The sequence below is a fragment of the Callionymus lyra genome, chromosome 3, assembly GCF_982586985.1.
Source record: "Callionymus lyra chromosome 3, fCalLyr1.hap1.1, whole genome shotgun sequence".
Classification (NCBI taxonomy): domain Eukaryota; kingdom Metazoa; phylum Chordata; class Actinopteri; order Syngnathiformes; family Callionymidae; genus Callionymus; species Callionymus lyra.
The window spans coordinates 14,878,848-14,895,647 of NC_141820.1; the positions used below are offsets into that span (position 1 = coordinate 14,878,848).

General features: G+C 40.3%; 1 protein-coding gene across 2 annotated transcripts in view; it reads right to left on the reverse strand.

Annotated features, from left to right (window-relative positions):
- Window positions 1-16,800, reverse strand: part of syt1a (synaptotagmin Ia) — a 172,088-nt gene continuing 155,288 nt past the window's right edge. For both annotated transcript variants that reach the window (XM_087786560.1, XM_087786561.1), the window contains 2 exons: window positions 6,900-7,033; window positions 1-4,355 (listed from right to left, as the gene is read on the reverse strand). In XM_087786560.1, coding sequence (XP_087642686.1) covers window positions 4,149-4,355; window positions 6,900-7,033 — 341 coding nt within the window. In that variant the 3' untranslated portion in view covers window positions 1-4,148. The remainder of the gene's footprint in view (window positions 4,356-6,899; window positions 7,034-16,800) is intronic.

Genomic DNA, 16,800 nt, shown 5'->3' on the forward strand with positions numbered 1-16,800 from the left:
TTTCAGTATCAACAGGAAATTAAACCATTTTTTTATTGATCATTTGTGTATATGAAGTTATATAACAACAGTCAGAAAACTCCACAGAGTGAATCACTACACAAAGTGTAACGAAACTGTAAAACACCTCGTCAAAAATGAAGGTATACACAGCAAATAGTACCGTCGGCAGCTCGCCTGGCGCCCGCGAGCGATATGGCAGGAAAAAACAAAAACAAAAAAAAAACAAAAAACAAAAACACCCCAACAAGATCACAGAGAAAACCCCACACACAAAATACTCAAGCAGGCATTTTGTTACACACAAAGGCAACTAGGATCTTTCTACAGCATCAGATTGAAATACTTGACACAGCTTTGTTTTGGGGGGACAAAGAAAGGAGAGATTTGTGTCACGCCAGTAGATTTGGGGGGGTTTATAGTCTTGACTTTGGTGGGGGAACTGTGGTAAGAGGAGCATTGCATTTCAGTGCAGGTCATGGCTTTTGCTTTTTCTTTTTTGTTTGTTTTCAATGCTGCCTTTTACTGATTTCCCTGATATCTTCGCTGGAATTCTTCCCACTGGCGGAAGTTCTCGCCGCCTTTTTTTATTTTCCCACTACGATCTGAAGCTGTACCGGAGAGCGACTCTACGTGGGAATCCTCTCGGATGGCTGGAATGTTCGACAGCGGAGGTCTGACCTCCTGAAACCAACAGTTAAAAAATAGAACTCATCGACTACTTGTTTTTTGTTTTTTTATACAACAAAAAGTGCAAAGTACATCTAATCTCACTTTTAAAGTAATCCACGGCGACACACTGTACATTCAAAGTTTTTCTTTTTCAAATATAAAAACTGCTTTTTCCGAAGATGGGAGATAAATATGTCGGGGGGGGGGGGGGCGATGAACCACTTTACAGATACTCTAGATATACATCGATTATGTAAATATATATGTACATTGTGAGTTTTTAAGGGGATTAAATTGAGCGAAGAATCTCGTTTGGTATCGAACTCCCTGAAACTTCGGATGTTGTGTGCGAGGAAAAATGAACGAGAGAGAGAGAGAGAGAGAGAGAGAGAGAGGGGGGGGGAGGAAAAAAAAAGAAAAAGGGAGGGAACCTTGAAACAGACGCTGAATCTGCATGTGCTGTGATCCTGACCAGCCGAGTGGAAAGGAGAAGAAGAAGAACCCTCCGGAGTTAGAACCTCATGGAAGTATAGCCTCGGAACGTTGAATGGTCTCGTTTAAGATTCGTTGAATTTTCTTGAAATTAATTTAAAAAAATTGATTTTTTTTAAAAATATTTACTTTATTTCCAATTTAAATTTCATTTAAAAATTTTCAGAATTTAATATTTCTAAATTTAAACCTTTCAAAATTCAGTTCGGTCTAGTGGACACATTTTTACGTTGAATTTAAAAGAGTACAAATTGAAAAATATTGACTTTAGAACATTTATTTTTGAATTACTGGGTTTAAAATACAAAACTATATGTGTAAAAAAAATGTTTTTTTAAATAGAATTATTAAAAAAAAAAAAAACTTGAAAAAACAACATTTCAATTACGCGAACCATTCAATTTCCTGGTCTAGATCCATGTTTTTTTCCCCCCCGCCCACGGCTCCAGGATGCGACGGACAGACAAGTATTGCACAGTGCTCAACAGAATGCTGTGTGAAGCGCGTCCTCGTTCGCTCTTGCGTGTAGAAGGAAAAATGGCAGTTAAAACGCTACGACGGCACTACGGAACGAACTGGGTTTCGGGGCTAAAGTACTGATAAAAGTCTACGTCTCTAAGCACACACGGCAGTCACAGTGATACACGAAGCAGTCCCGCCGGGGACTCCTATGGAATGACGAGTAGCTTTTTCTTTTCATAATAGTGCTATCGACTACACAAGAACATTGAAAACACTTAAGAAAACTCCTCCCCATATATGCGAAGAGGTTTTTCCTTCCGAGAGAAAACGACGGGATGATACTCGCGATACAATTGGACCCTGTAGTTAAAAAGACACCAAGACGTAAATCGCCCACGAAGACCATTAACTTTTACGGTTTTTGTTTTTCCCCCTCGGCGGCTCCGACTCGTCCACCTGCAGACGGACGACACGACTTCTCGCACCTGAAACGTTCTCGATCGTAAAAACAAGACCTTTTTTTTTAACCGAAGAATATCGATGTTAATCCAGATTAAATCTCTCTCCTCTATCTCCGGGTCCCACAGAACCACCAGGATTCTTTGGGTCCAAATCCGGAGCTTATCGAAATAGCCGATCTTGACCTTCTTGCTTGCAAACAACCTAGTAAGCCCGGCACAATCAGACTAATCGGTGCTGATCCTCATCCCTCTGATTAGCTCAGCAAGTACCCTTGAAGTCTTGTCGGATGTTTATTGAGCAACGTTTTTTTCTGTTGGAATCACGAAGCTTCACGAAGCTTCACGATGCTTCGTCGACTCCTCACAATCCAAACGGCAAACCCTGTTCATTCCTGGACAGAAGTGGTGGACCTACTTCTTCTGGAACATCACTTGTACTTCGTAAAAGTGTTTGCTAGCCTGTTTTTTACGATCACTCCACAAGCACCTTTCTTAGAACCTCATCTCGCTTCAGCTAGGGTTACCACATCCTGAAGCCTCGGAAGAGGACCCTACTTCACGAAGTTGTCGCGCAATCTTGATGGGTTTTTTTGGGGGGTCCGGACAAGTATCGAACGTGTATGTCGATTTCCAAACACGACCGTTAACCAGGCCTTTCGGAAATGCCGAAAAATACTCACAAAGTTGCGACCGACAGCACCTTTAAAAAGGACATATAACAGGTAAAACCAGCCTCGAGTCGCGTACATGTTAGCGTAGTACACAATAACGTTCTCCAAACATCATCTTAATATTCCCTCCTCTGGCTCCCCCTGCAGGTAAAGCTAAAAAAAAAAAACAACGCCGGCAAACAATCGTACCGAACAAAGAGCCGAAAACCGAACAACAAGCCGAAAAACAGTAAATAAGACGTCCAGTGCAAAAACAGCCGCCACATCCAAGTTAAGGTTGGCAGTAAAACATGGCTAGCTCTATTGTCACTGTGAGAAGGCAACGCAAAGAGAGACCGCGATCCAGGGCGCGGTCATTGTTCCCCGATAAACCAAAGCTACGACCACGGAGGGCGAGAGGAGGTGAGTCCTCCAGAAAAATGGCAGTGTTTAGAAACTGGCTTCACCTCGTTCGGGTTTTCGTTTCGCCTTCATCTCATCTCGATTTGAAGGCATTTGAAGGATTCACTTCCTCAGCCGTGACGACTGGAAAAAATAATCAGAAACTCTAGAAAATATAATCTGAAATAACCTGACGACTCCGAAAAGAAACGCCGCTTACGGGTCTTTTTCCGATCAGTTTCAATCCATTTATAACAAAGTAATGAGTTTTAAGGACACAATGGCTGAAACTTGTTGCTTTTTTTTTTTTCCCCAACAACGCGGACTCTTTTTATATTTTTGTTTATCGGGGGAATTTCAACTGAACAACGATCATTTTCATGCCGGCTCTCTTGATTGTAATCCGAGTAGAAAAAGAAAAAAGTCGTACGAAATCATGTGCTTCGTTTTCTGCCACCGAACCATAAGAAGTTAATGGCCTCAAATCTTTGAAGTGTAACTTTTTTTTGCTTGTTTTTCTTTAGTAGTAGTAGTATCGTCAAAGTTGTATTTTTCCGTGGTAATCCTGGAACTTTCCTCTAAATAATCTGCATTGATATCATTTAAAATAGAACATCTTATTAAAAACATCGAGATATAGACAGATTAGGAAAACGGGTAACAACATACAAACACATAAACTAGAAATCATTTTTGTCTGCATACTTATATATACAACTGTGGTACAATAAACTCTTTCAGTCATGCGCTATCTATACAGATCATATTGCTTAAAAGAAGGGGGGGGGGGGGTCGGTCGAGAAGAAACAGGAAAGCAAAGACAAAGCAAGAGGACCCTGATAGAAAAAAAGCAGCAGATGGATTGATTAAGTCGGATTGTTTTCAGGGCGCCGTAAAGCTGGGTGAGAGAGTAACCGGGGGGACGGGGGGTTTGGACCCATTTATCACTGAGGTATTTACACAGACTGGCTAAAGAGTACTACAAGGCAGGAGCTGAAAGAAGTCCTGTCTATTTCTTGGTGGAGAGCTGAGCGTCCACCTCCTCCTCTGGCTTCAGCACGTGCCACTGGGCGATGGGTCTCCTGGGGTTGGCCAGCATGTCGGACCAGTGGCGCAGCTCCGTGCCCGAGCTGTTCAGGCCCACGAACACCTTGCCGATGGCGTCGTTCTTGCCGATCTTGTCATAGTCCAGGACCGTGATGACGACTTGCACTTTCTGGGGGACGACGAAAAAGTTTTGTTGGTGATAATAGATGTGTTTAGACAGAAAATAAAAGTTGTGTTTGTGATACAAAATGTGTATAAAAAGACAAGAAAGTTGTGTATATGATACTAGATGTGTTTAGACAGAGAATAAAGGTTGTGTTTGTGATACAATATGTGTTTGGACAAAGAAGAAAAGTAGTGTTTGTGATACAAGGTGTTTAGACTGAGAAGAAAAGTTGTGTTTGTGATACAAGATGTTTTTAGACAGAGAAGAAAGTTGTGTTTGTGATACAATATGTGTTTAAACAGAGAAGAAAGTTGTGTTTGTGATACTAGGTGTGTTTAAACAGAGAAGAAAGTTGTGTTTGTGATACAAGGTGTGTTTAAACAGAGAATAAAGTTGTGTTTGTGATACAAGGTGTGTTTAAACAGAGAATAAAGTTGTGTTTGTGATACAAGGTGTGTTTAAACAGAGAAGAAAGTTGTGTTTGTGATACAAGGTGTGTTTAAACAGAGAATAAAGTTGTGTTTGTGATACTAGGTGTGTTTAAACAGAGAAGAAAAGTTGTGTTTGTGATACTAGGTGTGTTTAAACAGAGAAGAAAAGTTGTGTTTGTGATACAAGGTGTTTGGAAGAGAAGAATAATTGTGTTTGTGATACAAGATGTGTTTAGACAGAAAATAAAAGTTGTGTTTGTCATACAAGATGTGTTTAGACAGAAAATAAAAGTTGTGTTTGTGATACAAGATGTGTTTAGTCAGAGAATAAAAGTTGTGTTTGTGAAACTAGATGTGTTTAGACAGAGAAGAAAAGTTGTGTTTGACCTTTGATTATATTAAGTGTCATCATTAGTTATCATAAAACATTGCTAGAGTTCGACTCCACACTTTGGTTCATCATCCATCCGACGATAATGTCGTTCTGGATTCAACTCGTCCGTCTTTTGACCGCCAGAGTGAGCAGAACGCTTGATGACTCAGCGGTTTGATGGACGACCTCTGCATGTGTTTATTCAAAGACGCGCGGCGACGTGGAAAACCATCAGCGCATCAATCTCTGGCAGAAGATAAGAATTAGTGGCTCAGAGATTTATGATTAAGTTTCGATCCAGCGGCGCCACGAGACTCGGACGCCATGACAACGGCTCGTGTCCAACACGCCACTTAATAAAGCTGTCGGATCTTTTTAAAGTCACGGTCGACCGAACTTACTGCACGTGATGTTTAACGGGTTCGATTCTGTTCCTTCCGAGTGTGGCTCAGTGTTTGCCTTGTATGTTTTCCTCCTTCTCTTAGTTAAACAAGCGTTTTTTTCTCTCCTCCCAGGTGACTCACTGCCTCGTCTTACACTAATTAAAAAGGTGGTTTTCACACCAACTACGACGCAATTAATAACTGGAGATTAATTACAGAAAAAATGCCAAAGATCAAGTTTAACTCTGATCAAAGACCTTCTTCTGACTGAAGCTCTTAATCTCAACCGTGCACCAGTTGTTCTCCGCACACCGAGCGTCGCCTCTTTTATGCTCGGTTTTGTTGCTTCACGAGTCTGTGATTAAACATTTCCCCTGTTTGAGTAATTGATCCACAAATCGCTCGCACATGCTCCGGTGCTGTAGTCGGGAGAGCAATTATCCAATGATTAACCTGGACGACAGAAAAGCACCGGAACCAGGGATGAGCGCTTCGGTTACACGAGGGTTGATTGGGATCATTACGGCGTCTGAAGAATCACAAGCTCAGAACCTGTGATTTTAGTGGCTTAGAAAAAGGCTCCATTTGACTCGATTTGTGTTTGGTCTTTTTATTTTCATCCTGATCTGAGGATAGGTTTGAATGGTGAGGCGTCGTTCATGAATAAACCGGTTACAAATCGAGGCATCGGAACCAAGCGACTGTGGTGAAACTCAAAGTAAGTAACTAAGTAAGTAATTTTCATTTGTATAGCGCTTTTCCAGACCAGGGTCACAAAGCGCTTAAATAATCAAAACAATATACAATAAAGTATATATTTTAAAGGTCAAGATAAAACTGATAACACAACAGGAGTTCCAGAAAATCAAGGAAAAGCCTGAGCAAATAGAAACGTCTTAAGATGTTTCTTAAAGGAGTCAGTAGATCATCAAACACAGAGAGAGAGAAGATCGTTCCAAAGCTTAGGAGCAACAGCCTGAAAAGATTTCTCTCCTCTGGTCCTGAAGCGTGTTCAGGAACCATCAGTAGATTCTGATCCACAGACCTCAGAGCCCGAGCTGGGGTGTAAGGCTGGATCAGATCACTGATGTAAGGAGGAGTCTGACCATCCGAAAGTAAGAATTTTAAGAGTTTTAAGGATCGGAGAAATGTGAGTTCTTCTACTTGAGCGGGTTAGAATTCTCGCTGCAGAGTTCTAAATCAACTGCAGGCGAGACAGATCCTTCTTGTTAAGACATGAAAACAAACTGTTACAATAGTCCAGACGAGAAGAAACAAACGCATGGATTACAAGCTCCAGCTCATGTTGTGACAACATTTTCCTTTTCCCAAGTTTAGCACTCGTTTCGTTCGGTCGTACCTGGATTTGTTCGAATGGGACCTCGAAGCTGAAGGACTCGTTGTAGTACGGGTTGAGCGTGTTCTTCTTGATTGTCGTCTTCTTCTTCTTCAGCCGCTTGCCGTTCGCCATCAGGTGGATCTTCACATAGGGATCTGTGGACGAAGCATTACGAACGATCAGGAACTCCAGTTTCCTCCCATGGTTAATAAACGATCAGGATGACATTTTGTCTCTTGGCTTTTAAACAAGCGAACAGTATTTTACCTTCCTATTTAAAGTCCTTCATTCAAGAGTATTATCTCCTTGTTGACCAGTTCAATAGGTCTTCAAAGGTAGTTTCACGCTGCCACCTTCTGGCCGTACGAACAAACATTCAAAGCAAAGTCACGGCAATCAGTTGTGTTTGTTTACACGGCTGGTTTTCGAGAGCCTCGTTCTCGCGTGTCCGAGCCCCTCAGGAGGTCCTGAAGTGCTCCACGTCTTCTCTTTCAATCACGTCGAATCAGGTGCATCCGTGACCACCGAGCCCCCCGTTGATTCTACCCCGACTGAAGCCTCCCCTCGGTTCTCGTGTCGACACAAATGATGGCAATTGTGCAACAAAAAAGAGAAAATTCCACGAGTGAAAAACGTTAGCTACGATATTAAAATAGTAGTAAACAGTAAACAGGTAAATGAAAGTATATATGATGTAAAACATTTGAAATATGATTATTTTAATATATTTTTTTTTCACATCAACACACTCATATTTTGGTGTAAGATATCATGTTAAGAGAGGAACACGTTTAAACCCTGTATCTGTGACGGTAATCCGTGTTTGTAGCCGTGATCTTTGCGTGTTAGCCGAGCGAACGCTCGTCTCATGCAGAGAACACGGCAGGATTTGTGTCGTGAAAAACAAACAGAGCAAGGATGAGAATCCTCCGTCGACAGGAAAGTGACCTGATCGCTGAATATAGATGGAAATGTGGAGGATATTGAGCCCAGGACTGTAATAGTGCATGTAATTACTGTGATTAGAATCGTTGAACTGAGAGTGATACACGTGTCAATCAAACGGATGGATGGATGAGGGTCGGGAGGAGAAACAGACGCATGAGTTGACAGACAGATGGAGGGATGGACAGATCAACAGACAGACAAATGGAGGGATGGACAGAGAACCAGAAAGACAAATGGATGGATGGACAGAGGAACAGACAGACAAATAGAGGGATGGACAGAGGAACAGACAAATGGAGGGATGGACAGAGGAACAGACAGATACATGGATGGATGGATGGACAGAGGAACAGACAGATACATGGATGGATGGATGGACAGAGGAACAGACAGATACATGGATGGATGGACAGAGAACCAGACAGACAAATGGATGGATGGACAGAGGAACAGACAGACAAATGGAGGGATGGACAGAGAACCAGACAGACAAATGAATGGATGGACAGAGGAACAGACAGATACATGGATGGATGGATGGACAGAGGAACAGACAGATACATGGATGGATGGACAGAGAACCAGACAGACAAATGGATGGATGGACAGAGGAACAGACAGATACATGGATGGATGGACAGAGGAACAGACAAATGGATGGATGGACAGAGGAACAGACAAATGGAGGGATGGACAGAGGAACAGACAGATACATGGATGGATGGATGGACAGAGGAACAGACAAATGGAGTAATGGAGAGAGGAACAGATGCATGGATGGATGGACAGAGGGACAGACAAATGGAGGGATGGACAGAGGAACAGACAGATACATGGATGGATGGACAGAGGGACAGACAAATGGAGGGATGGACAGAGGAACAGACATATACATGGATGGATGGACAGAGGAACAGACAAATGGAGGGATGGATGGACAGAGGAACAGACACATGAATGGATGGACAGAGGAACAGACAGATACATGGATGGATGGACAGAGGAACAGACACATGAATGGATGGACAGAGGAACAGACACATGAATGGATGGACAGAGGAACAGACAGATACATGGATGGATGGACAGAGGAACAGACAGATACATGGATGGATGGACAGAGGAACAGACACATGAATGGATGGACAGAGGAACAGACACATGAATGGATGGACAGAGGAACAGACACATGAATGGATGGACAGAGGAACAGACACATGAATGGATGGAGAGAGGAACAGACACATGAATGGATGGACAGAGGAACAGACACATGAATGGATGGACAGAGGAACAGACACATGAATGGATGGAGAGAGGAACAGACACATTAATGGATGGACAGAGGAACAGACACATGAATGGATGGACAGAGGAACAGACACATGAATGGATGGACAGAGGAACAGACACATGAATGGATGGAGAGAGGAACAGACACATGAATGGATGGACAGAGGAACAGACACATGAATGGATGGAGAGAGGAACAGACACATGAATGGATGGACAGAGGAACAGACACATGAATGGATGGAGAGAGGAACAGACACATGAATGGATGGACAGAGGAACAGACACATGAATGGATGGACAGAGGGACAGACAAATGGAGGGATGGACAGAGGAACAGACACATGAATGGATGGAGGGAGGGACAGACAAATGGAGGGATGGACAGAGGAACAGACAGATACATGGATGGATGGACAGAGGAACAGACAAATGGAGGGATGGATGGACAGAGGAACAGACACATGAATGGATGGACAGAGGAACAGACACATGAATGGATGGACAGAGGAACAGACACATGAATGGATGGACAGAGGAACAGACACATGAATGGATGGACAGAGGGACAGACAAATGGAGGGATGGACAGAGGAACAGACAGATACATGGATGGATGGACAGAGGAACAGACAAATGGAGGGATGGACAGAGGAACAGACAAATGGAGGGATGGACAGAGGAACAGACAGATACATGGATGGATGGACAGAGGAACAGACAAATGGAGGGATGGATGGACAGAGGAACAGACACATGAATGGATGGACAGAGGAACAGACAAATGGAGGGATTGACAGAGAAAAAGACATGTGGAGGGATTGACAGAGAAACAGACAGATAAATGGATGGATGGACAGAGGAATAGACAGATACATGGATGGATGGATAGAGGAATATACAGACGGATGGATGAATGGACAAAGAATGCATGGGTGTATGGACAGATGGATGGACAGATGGATGGACAGATGGATGGACAGACAAAATGCTTGGACTGTAAAAAAAATGTCAGTTGTTCTGATTCCATTGATTGAGAAAAGAAGCTGCACTGCTCCAGTTGATGGGAGGATCCCTGATAACCTGGAAGTGAATAAAGAACTGAAGAAAAGAAAAGAAACACCTGTGGCGCCACATCAGCGCATCCCAGACGTGCCTTATCTGGGGCAGATGCCGGTTTGGTATTATTGGATTTTGGGGGAGCTCGCTGCACCTCATATCCGGACCATTTGAACGTCTCATCCGAGATGGATGTAATCTCTGCCTTTTTAATGGATGAACGGCTGCACTCGCGGTGCTGCAGCGTTTCTCTCCAGCCAGTGAATCATCCTGAGTTCCATGATACACTCATCAAGAACCAGCTCTTCATCAGTGAGTGTCCAATAATGCAAGTTTGTTTGGAGAGAGAATCTTAAAGTCACACTAGGTCACATTTTGACTTCTTTTCATGGTAGAACTTTCTGGCTCAAACCACGGTCAATACAGAAATGTTTCCATGATTTATTTTATCATCCATTGCTGGTTCAAGTAAAGAAAGGGAAATGTTGATAAATATATTTTTGAATTATTTTTTATTACAATATTCAGATATAAATGTATATGGAATTAAACATCATATAATAAAATTGATATTTGTTAATTAATTTTCTTCATTTTAAAGAATGTCTACAAAGCTGTATATAATATCGATGACTGGATCTGGATGAGGTGAACAGTGTCTAAATATATATATATATAATTATATATAATTGGCTTTCAAATCATATTTTATTTTAATCATAGATATTTTTGGTTTATTCTTATTTAATTGAGTGTGTGAAATAAAATATTTCAATTTTTTTATTCACATTTAACACGCAAATGTTCATGGTGTTTGTTCATTTTTTTGTGTTGCAATTAACCTTCTGGCCACTAGATGGCAGCAGTCATTACGTATACAAGTATATTGTATCATGGGCTAGAACTATTGTATTGTGAGCTCGACGTATGGCTACAGCTCTAGGTCGTCAAAATAAATATATTATATTATTATTATGCATTATATTATATATTATTAATTTTTTTATGAATAATATCTGTATTTCTGTGTCTAATTGGAAAAAAACAAACAATTTCCCGAAAGAGACCTCCTGTTAAAGTTCTACCTAAATGTACTGAAAGTGAAACATAAATAAATAAATTGCTGCTATATCATGTTAAAATGTGACGTCACTAACCATCATATAATAGAAGTTTAGTTTTTCTAAGAATATTGTTGGTTGTCCCTTCTTTCTTTTAGCTTGACGGCCCCTCATCAAGCTATCCTTTTAGGGGGATTTTTCTTTAACAACTTTTGTTTTTACAAAATTACAGTTGCAATTACACTGTCCTCACAGTGGGGGGAGCCAGAAACACATCTTTCATATATTACATTTTAACTACTTCCATTTCACGATGTAAAATTATATCCAAACTGAGAGAAACCTTTTTTTCCCCTTCGTTAAAGCAGAGAGGAATCTCTAAATATAGCCTTGCTCTCATCAAAGCTTCGCTCCCATCTTTTTGAATCGGCCACGGTGGCTCCATCCATGGTTACTGTCGCTTGAGTTTCACACACTCTGATCACACACACACACACACACACATACACACACATTATGGAAGGCTTTAGAAATGTACTTCACTGCCATTACATGTTGACTATTCTGTGAAGTAAGAAAAACAGAACGTTCATTATTATCCTATGCTGTTAATGTGTCTTTGACAAAATAATATACATAATAAAGACCATCCATCCATCCATCCATCCATCCATCCATCCATCCATCCATCCATCCATCCATCCATCCATCCATCCATCCATCCATCCATCCTTCCTTCCTTCCTTCCTTCCTTCCTTCCTTCCTTCCTTCCTTCCTTCCTTCCTTCCTTCCTTCCTTCCTTCCTTCCTTCCTTCCTTCCTTCCTTCCTTCCTTCCTTCCTTCCTTCCTTCCTTCCTTCCTTCCTTCCTTCCTTCCTTCCTTCCTTCCTTCCTTCCTTCCTTCCTTCCTTCCTTCCTTCCTTCCTTCCTTCCTTCCTCCCTCCCTCCCTCCCTCCCTTCCTTCCTTCCTTCCTTCCTTCCTTCCTTCCTTCCTTCCTTCCTTCCTTCCTTCCTTCCTTCCTTCCTTCCTTCCTTCCTTCCTTCCTTCCTTCCATCCATCTTTTGGCAAAACAACTTTAAGGAAATGGGACAAGAAACCGATTACTGTATTTTTGTTAGGGGCTTCGAATTGCCATCTGGATCCAGGAATGTCTTGAAGGATTTGTCACTGACTTGTATGGCTCCTAACTGCTAGCGGTTCCTGCGCCTAGCCTTTTCAGACCATAGCTGTGTCTCAAATTGCATACTTCTCTTAGTGCACTGGTGGTTAGTATGCATCAGGATAGTGTACTTACTAACTAGTACGCTCTCTCAACAGATAGTATGTCTCAAATCAAACACTGCTGCTACACACTAACAGGAAATGAGACGACAGCTTCTTCTTCTACTACTATTTAACGATGATTTCAACCAGCTGTTTGAACACTATCGACACCTGCTGGCAGCACGTTTTGAGTTATGAGATATTTACGCCTGTATCAGCACCCAAAAAATATATATATATATATATATATATATACATATGCATATATCGTTTTGTGGGTCTTTTAGTACGCCAATTTAGTGTGCATGGCGCACTACATTTCACATACTAAGAATTGAGACGCACTTGTGCACTAAAAACAGTAAGTTTAAGTACGCAAGTATGCGATTTGAGACACACCTCAGGTTAGTATTTCTGTTTTCTTAAACTTTTGAGAGACTTTGTTAATAAAATGGTTGATGAAGTAGTTCTTTATTGCCAGAGTGCCTGAGAAGTTTAGTTTACTTCTATTTTATTTCCCTTTGTAATGAGATCATTGTTTTTGCTACGTTTTGTCTTTATTTTGAAGGTCTTTTGCCTTTTGTCGTCTTGTGTTTGGTTTCGCTGTTTCATGCCCAGCAGTTTAGTGATTGTGATTCAGAGCTTTTTCTTTTAAATCTCATTGCTTAAGAGAAGTTAAAAGAAATGTACCTTGTAATAAACTGAAAAAACTGTTTCTAAAAAACTATTTTTCTGCAATTTGAGTCAACAGCTTCCTCGTCTTAATCCTGCGACCAGTTCTTCAACAAAACTCTAACGCGTGGGCATCAGGTCCAAGCAGTCCTGCTATTGAAGCGTAAACGTTCCCCACTGAGGGTCTTTATCTGGGCAGGAGCCGCCCTCTGGCCCTCTGGGAGGTCTTCAGAGGACCAGAGAGGAGGGGACCAGCCCCCTTTTCTTTTGCTACAGCCATCTTTCCGACACTTAGCCTCTGCTCCCCACAGGTCACAAGAGTCTTTTCCACAAAGAACGACCGCAAATCCTCCGATATGTCCCGACAGAAGAGGGGAGCGAGGCGGCAGGATTCAGGGATTTGACTCGACAGCTTTTTAGAGGCTAAAAGAAAAGACAGGAGTTCATCCTGCAACCAGAAAGAAAACAACAACAAGGGCGTGTTGACATCGGGGCTCGACACGGTGTGAAAATCGGCTTCTAACGAATGGAAATTGAGGGAAATGGAAGAGAGTTTTGCATTTAACCTTGACGGTCACATTCCTACTTATTCTCACACTAACACTTATTTTCCGCTTGTCGGTATCAACTCTGTGTTTTGTTTTCCACGCACAAATTTTGTTATATTCTGGTTCATAGATGTTATTATTATGAGAAGTGTATTATTCTCTGCACTGAACTGCGTCATATTGAGATGATTCATCAGTCGACTCACAGCCCTTCAAGTCCATTAGTTGTTTTTTTATACGTCATTTGTGGCAACAAAAGAAACCAGCAATCCAAAGAAAAAATCCAAGATTTGTCCAAAATCATAAGTAAAAGTAATAATTCAGTGATTTAAAATAGGTAAATATCAGTTATATTACTCAAAAAGGACCACGAAAACCCATTTAATTCTAAGTGTTTCCTGCCTGTTGCCTCTCAATAGATCGATTCTACACTGAGAAATGTAATAAAGGGAAAAATTATACCAAAAAAAAAAAAGTGGGTGTGGTTATGGTAAACAAGATTTTATCCCCAGAGAAGTGTTTTCAGTGGGCGGGGCTAAGGCACATTTTCCAATGTTAATATTTCAATCGTGTACAAACAGACACGTACTATATTGGTCCAACATATATTTAAGAAAACAGAAAATAAAAAAAGAAACACGTCCGAGGCACCATCCTATGATTACAAAAAATAAAGAAAATATATCAAAATATCAATCCAATTTTCCTAATCTTTCTTATATTGTTGGAAAAATGACAAATCTTCCTTAATATTCATGAAGTGTTTTTTAAAGCGTTTCATGTTTGTTTGCGTCTTAAAAGTTCACCCGAGCAGAACTTCCCGAACACTTGCAGTCCAAGTGCCGTCGGCCACGACAACAACAACAAGTTCACACCAGCTATGCTGGTATCTCTTGATCTGTAATGAGCTGGAGATTATTTTTGGGGCCCGACAGCGACACAATCCCCGTGGTTAGGCCGGTGCTGAAGAAGAATTATTAGTGATTATATCCTAGTTAATGATAACACCCAACATCTTCGCCGTGGAAGCCGCAATAAAAGATGGTAAACAGGCCGGCGGCAGAGGCGGGCTCTGATCCCAGGCCATCAATTATTTGTCCTCCTCCTTTAGACTTGGCTCCGAGCTGCCCTGGAGATGCTTAATTATGGTTATCACACGGACCTGCCCATTATTTCATCCACCTACTAGACTTTTCAATACTTTCTTAAAGCAGGAAAGCAGCAACAACCGAAGGAAAATATGCTATTTAGAGCACATTCTGGTTGTATGTAATTAGAAACTGTGCTGCTAAAGCATGCTGACAATTCACCCCGAGACACACGGCCAGCTATTAAACTTGATACACTTGGATATACAAATACTTCTGGTCATCTGCATTATTTATTTTCTTTATAAATAATTAAAAGAAAAAATCATGGTATGCTTATAAGTAAAATATCAACAAAATCAAGAAACAAGATGAATCTAATAATAATGAATATTATTACTACCAGATACTGCAACATTTGAAATGTTCAAACTTCATTGAAATGTTTTTTAAAAGAATATAAATATTATTTTTTATTTATTATTTCATTTAATTAGATATGTATTGATAGGTGGGATAAAATACTTCAATGGAATTATAAGATTTTCTAAAATTAATGAATTTAATTTACACATAGATTTTCATATTGTTATACCAAATATGAAGAAAATATATTTCTAAATTCAATATTTTTCAATTTAAAAGAAGTTAAAATTCAATATAGTTGTTGTTGGAGCAAGAGCGAAAACTGTGGATTAAACCCACGCAAACATGGAAGAACATACAAACTCCGAAAATCTGAAGGTTGCCTTCAAGCTGGAAGCAAACCTGCAACCTTCTTGCTGTGAGTCAGTACGACTGATATACACGTTCTTTAATTTAATCTGATGGTTGTTGATTAATTTAAAAAATGTACTATAATTGATCAAATTTTTAGTTTATCTTCGCTCATAACTCAATCACACAAGGGGAAAAAATATTTGAACAATGGAGGCTTGGTATGTTATCATAATTATCCTAATTATTGTCATCCTTTTCTAAAGAAAAGTTTCCTACGGCATTGGTTTATTGTTATTGGAATTCTCTGTATAATTGTGTACATTAATAGTAATAACATTTAATTATAATAATCATCTTAAACATATTTAAAAATCAAAATCAACATGATTGTACATCAAGAAAATCATCTTCATTTTAATAAAGTGAATTTTCAGATGTTTAAGCTGCTGTGTTAAGACTGAGTGAGAAACAAAACCATGAAACAACGCTCTTCAACTAGACTTCTAACTTAAAATTACATTTATTTTCCAACTTTTATTGTCTTTTTATTCTATTAATCTCCTTTTATTTAATTCGTATTATGTTATTTTTATATTTTGTAAGACCAACACAACACATTTTTGTGTCTTTTTTACAACGCTGGCAATAAAGTTTTGTGATTCTGACTTTTTTTCCAACTTTCACTTTACAAAGCCCTGAACAGGATTCACATAAAAATGATTGGAAAAAAAATAAAAAAAATAATATCACCTCTTATTGTTCAGAGTTTATTCCGTGAGCTTTTACATTTCAGGGGTCAGCAGAGTGGGGAATGTTTCACAAAGCTAGATTGTTTTCAAATTTTGTCTCACTAATGATGTGTTGATTAAGGCTTCATGAAACAGTTGATGAGGTATATTGATACAGTGTCTTCATTTTTAAAGACCACTAGATGTCACTCTCTGTTTGAAAAAATGATACCAGGTTTCATTGAATTAGTAGATCAGAGTCAAAAATTATAAATCAGAGAGTGACATCTTGTGGTCTTTCAAAATTACGACACTGTATCATGATACCTCATCAACTGTTTCATGAAGCCTTAATCAACACATCATTAGTGAACACCATTAACACTCAGACTTGGATCCAGGACTTTAATAAATGCCGTCAGCGTCAGGTAAAGGAAGCGAGGCAGTGTTTTTGTTACCTTTCCCCCAAATGTGACAAACATTTTTGAACGCTGCCGCACCACTGCATGTGTCAGTGGATATGCAGAGAGTGGGCCGACAGG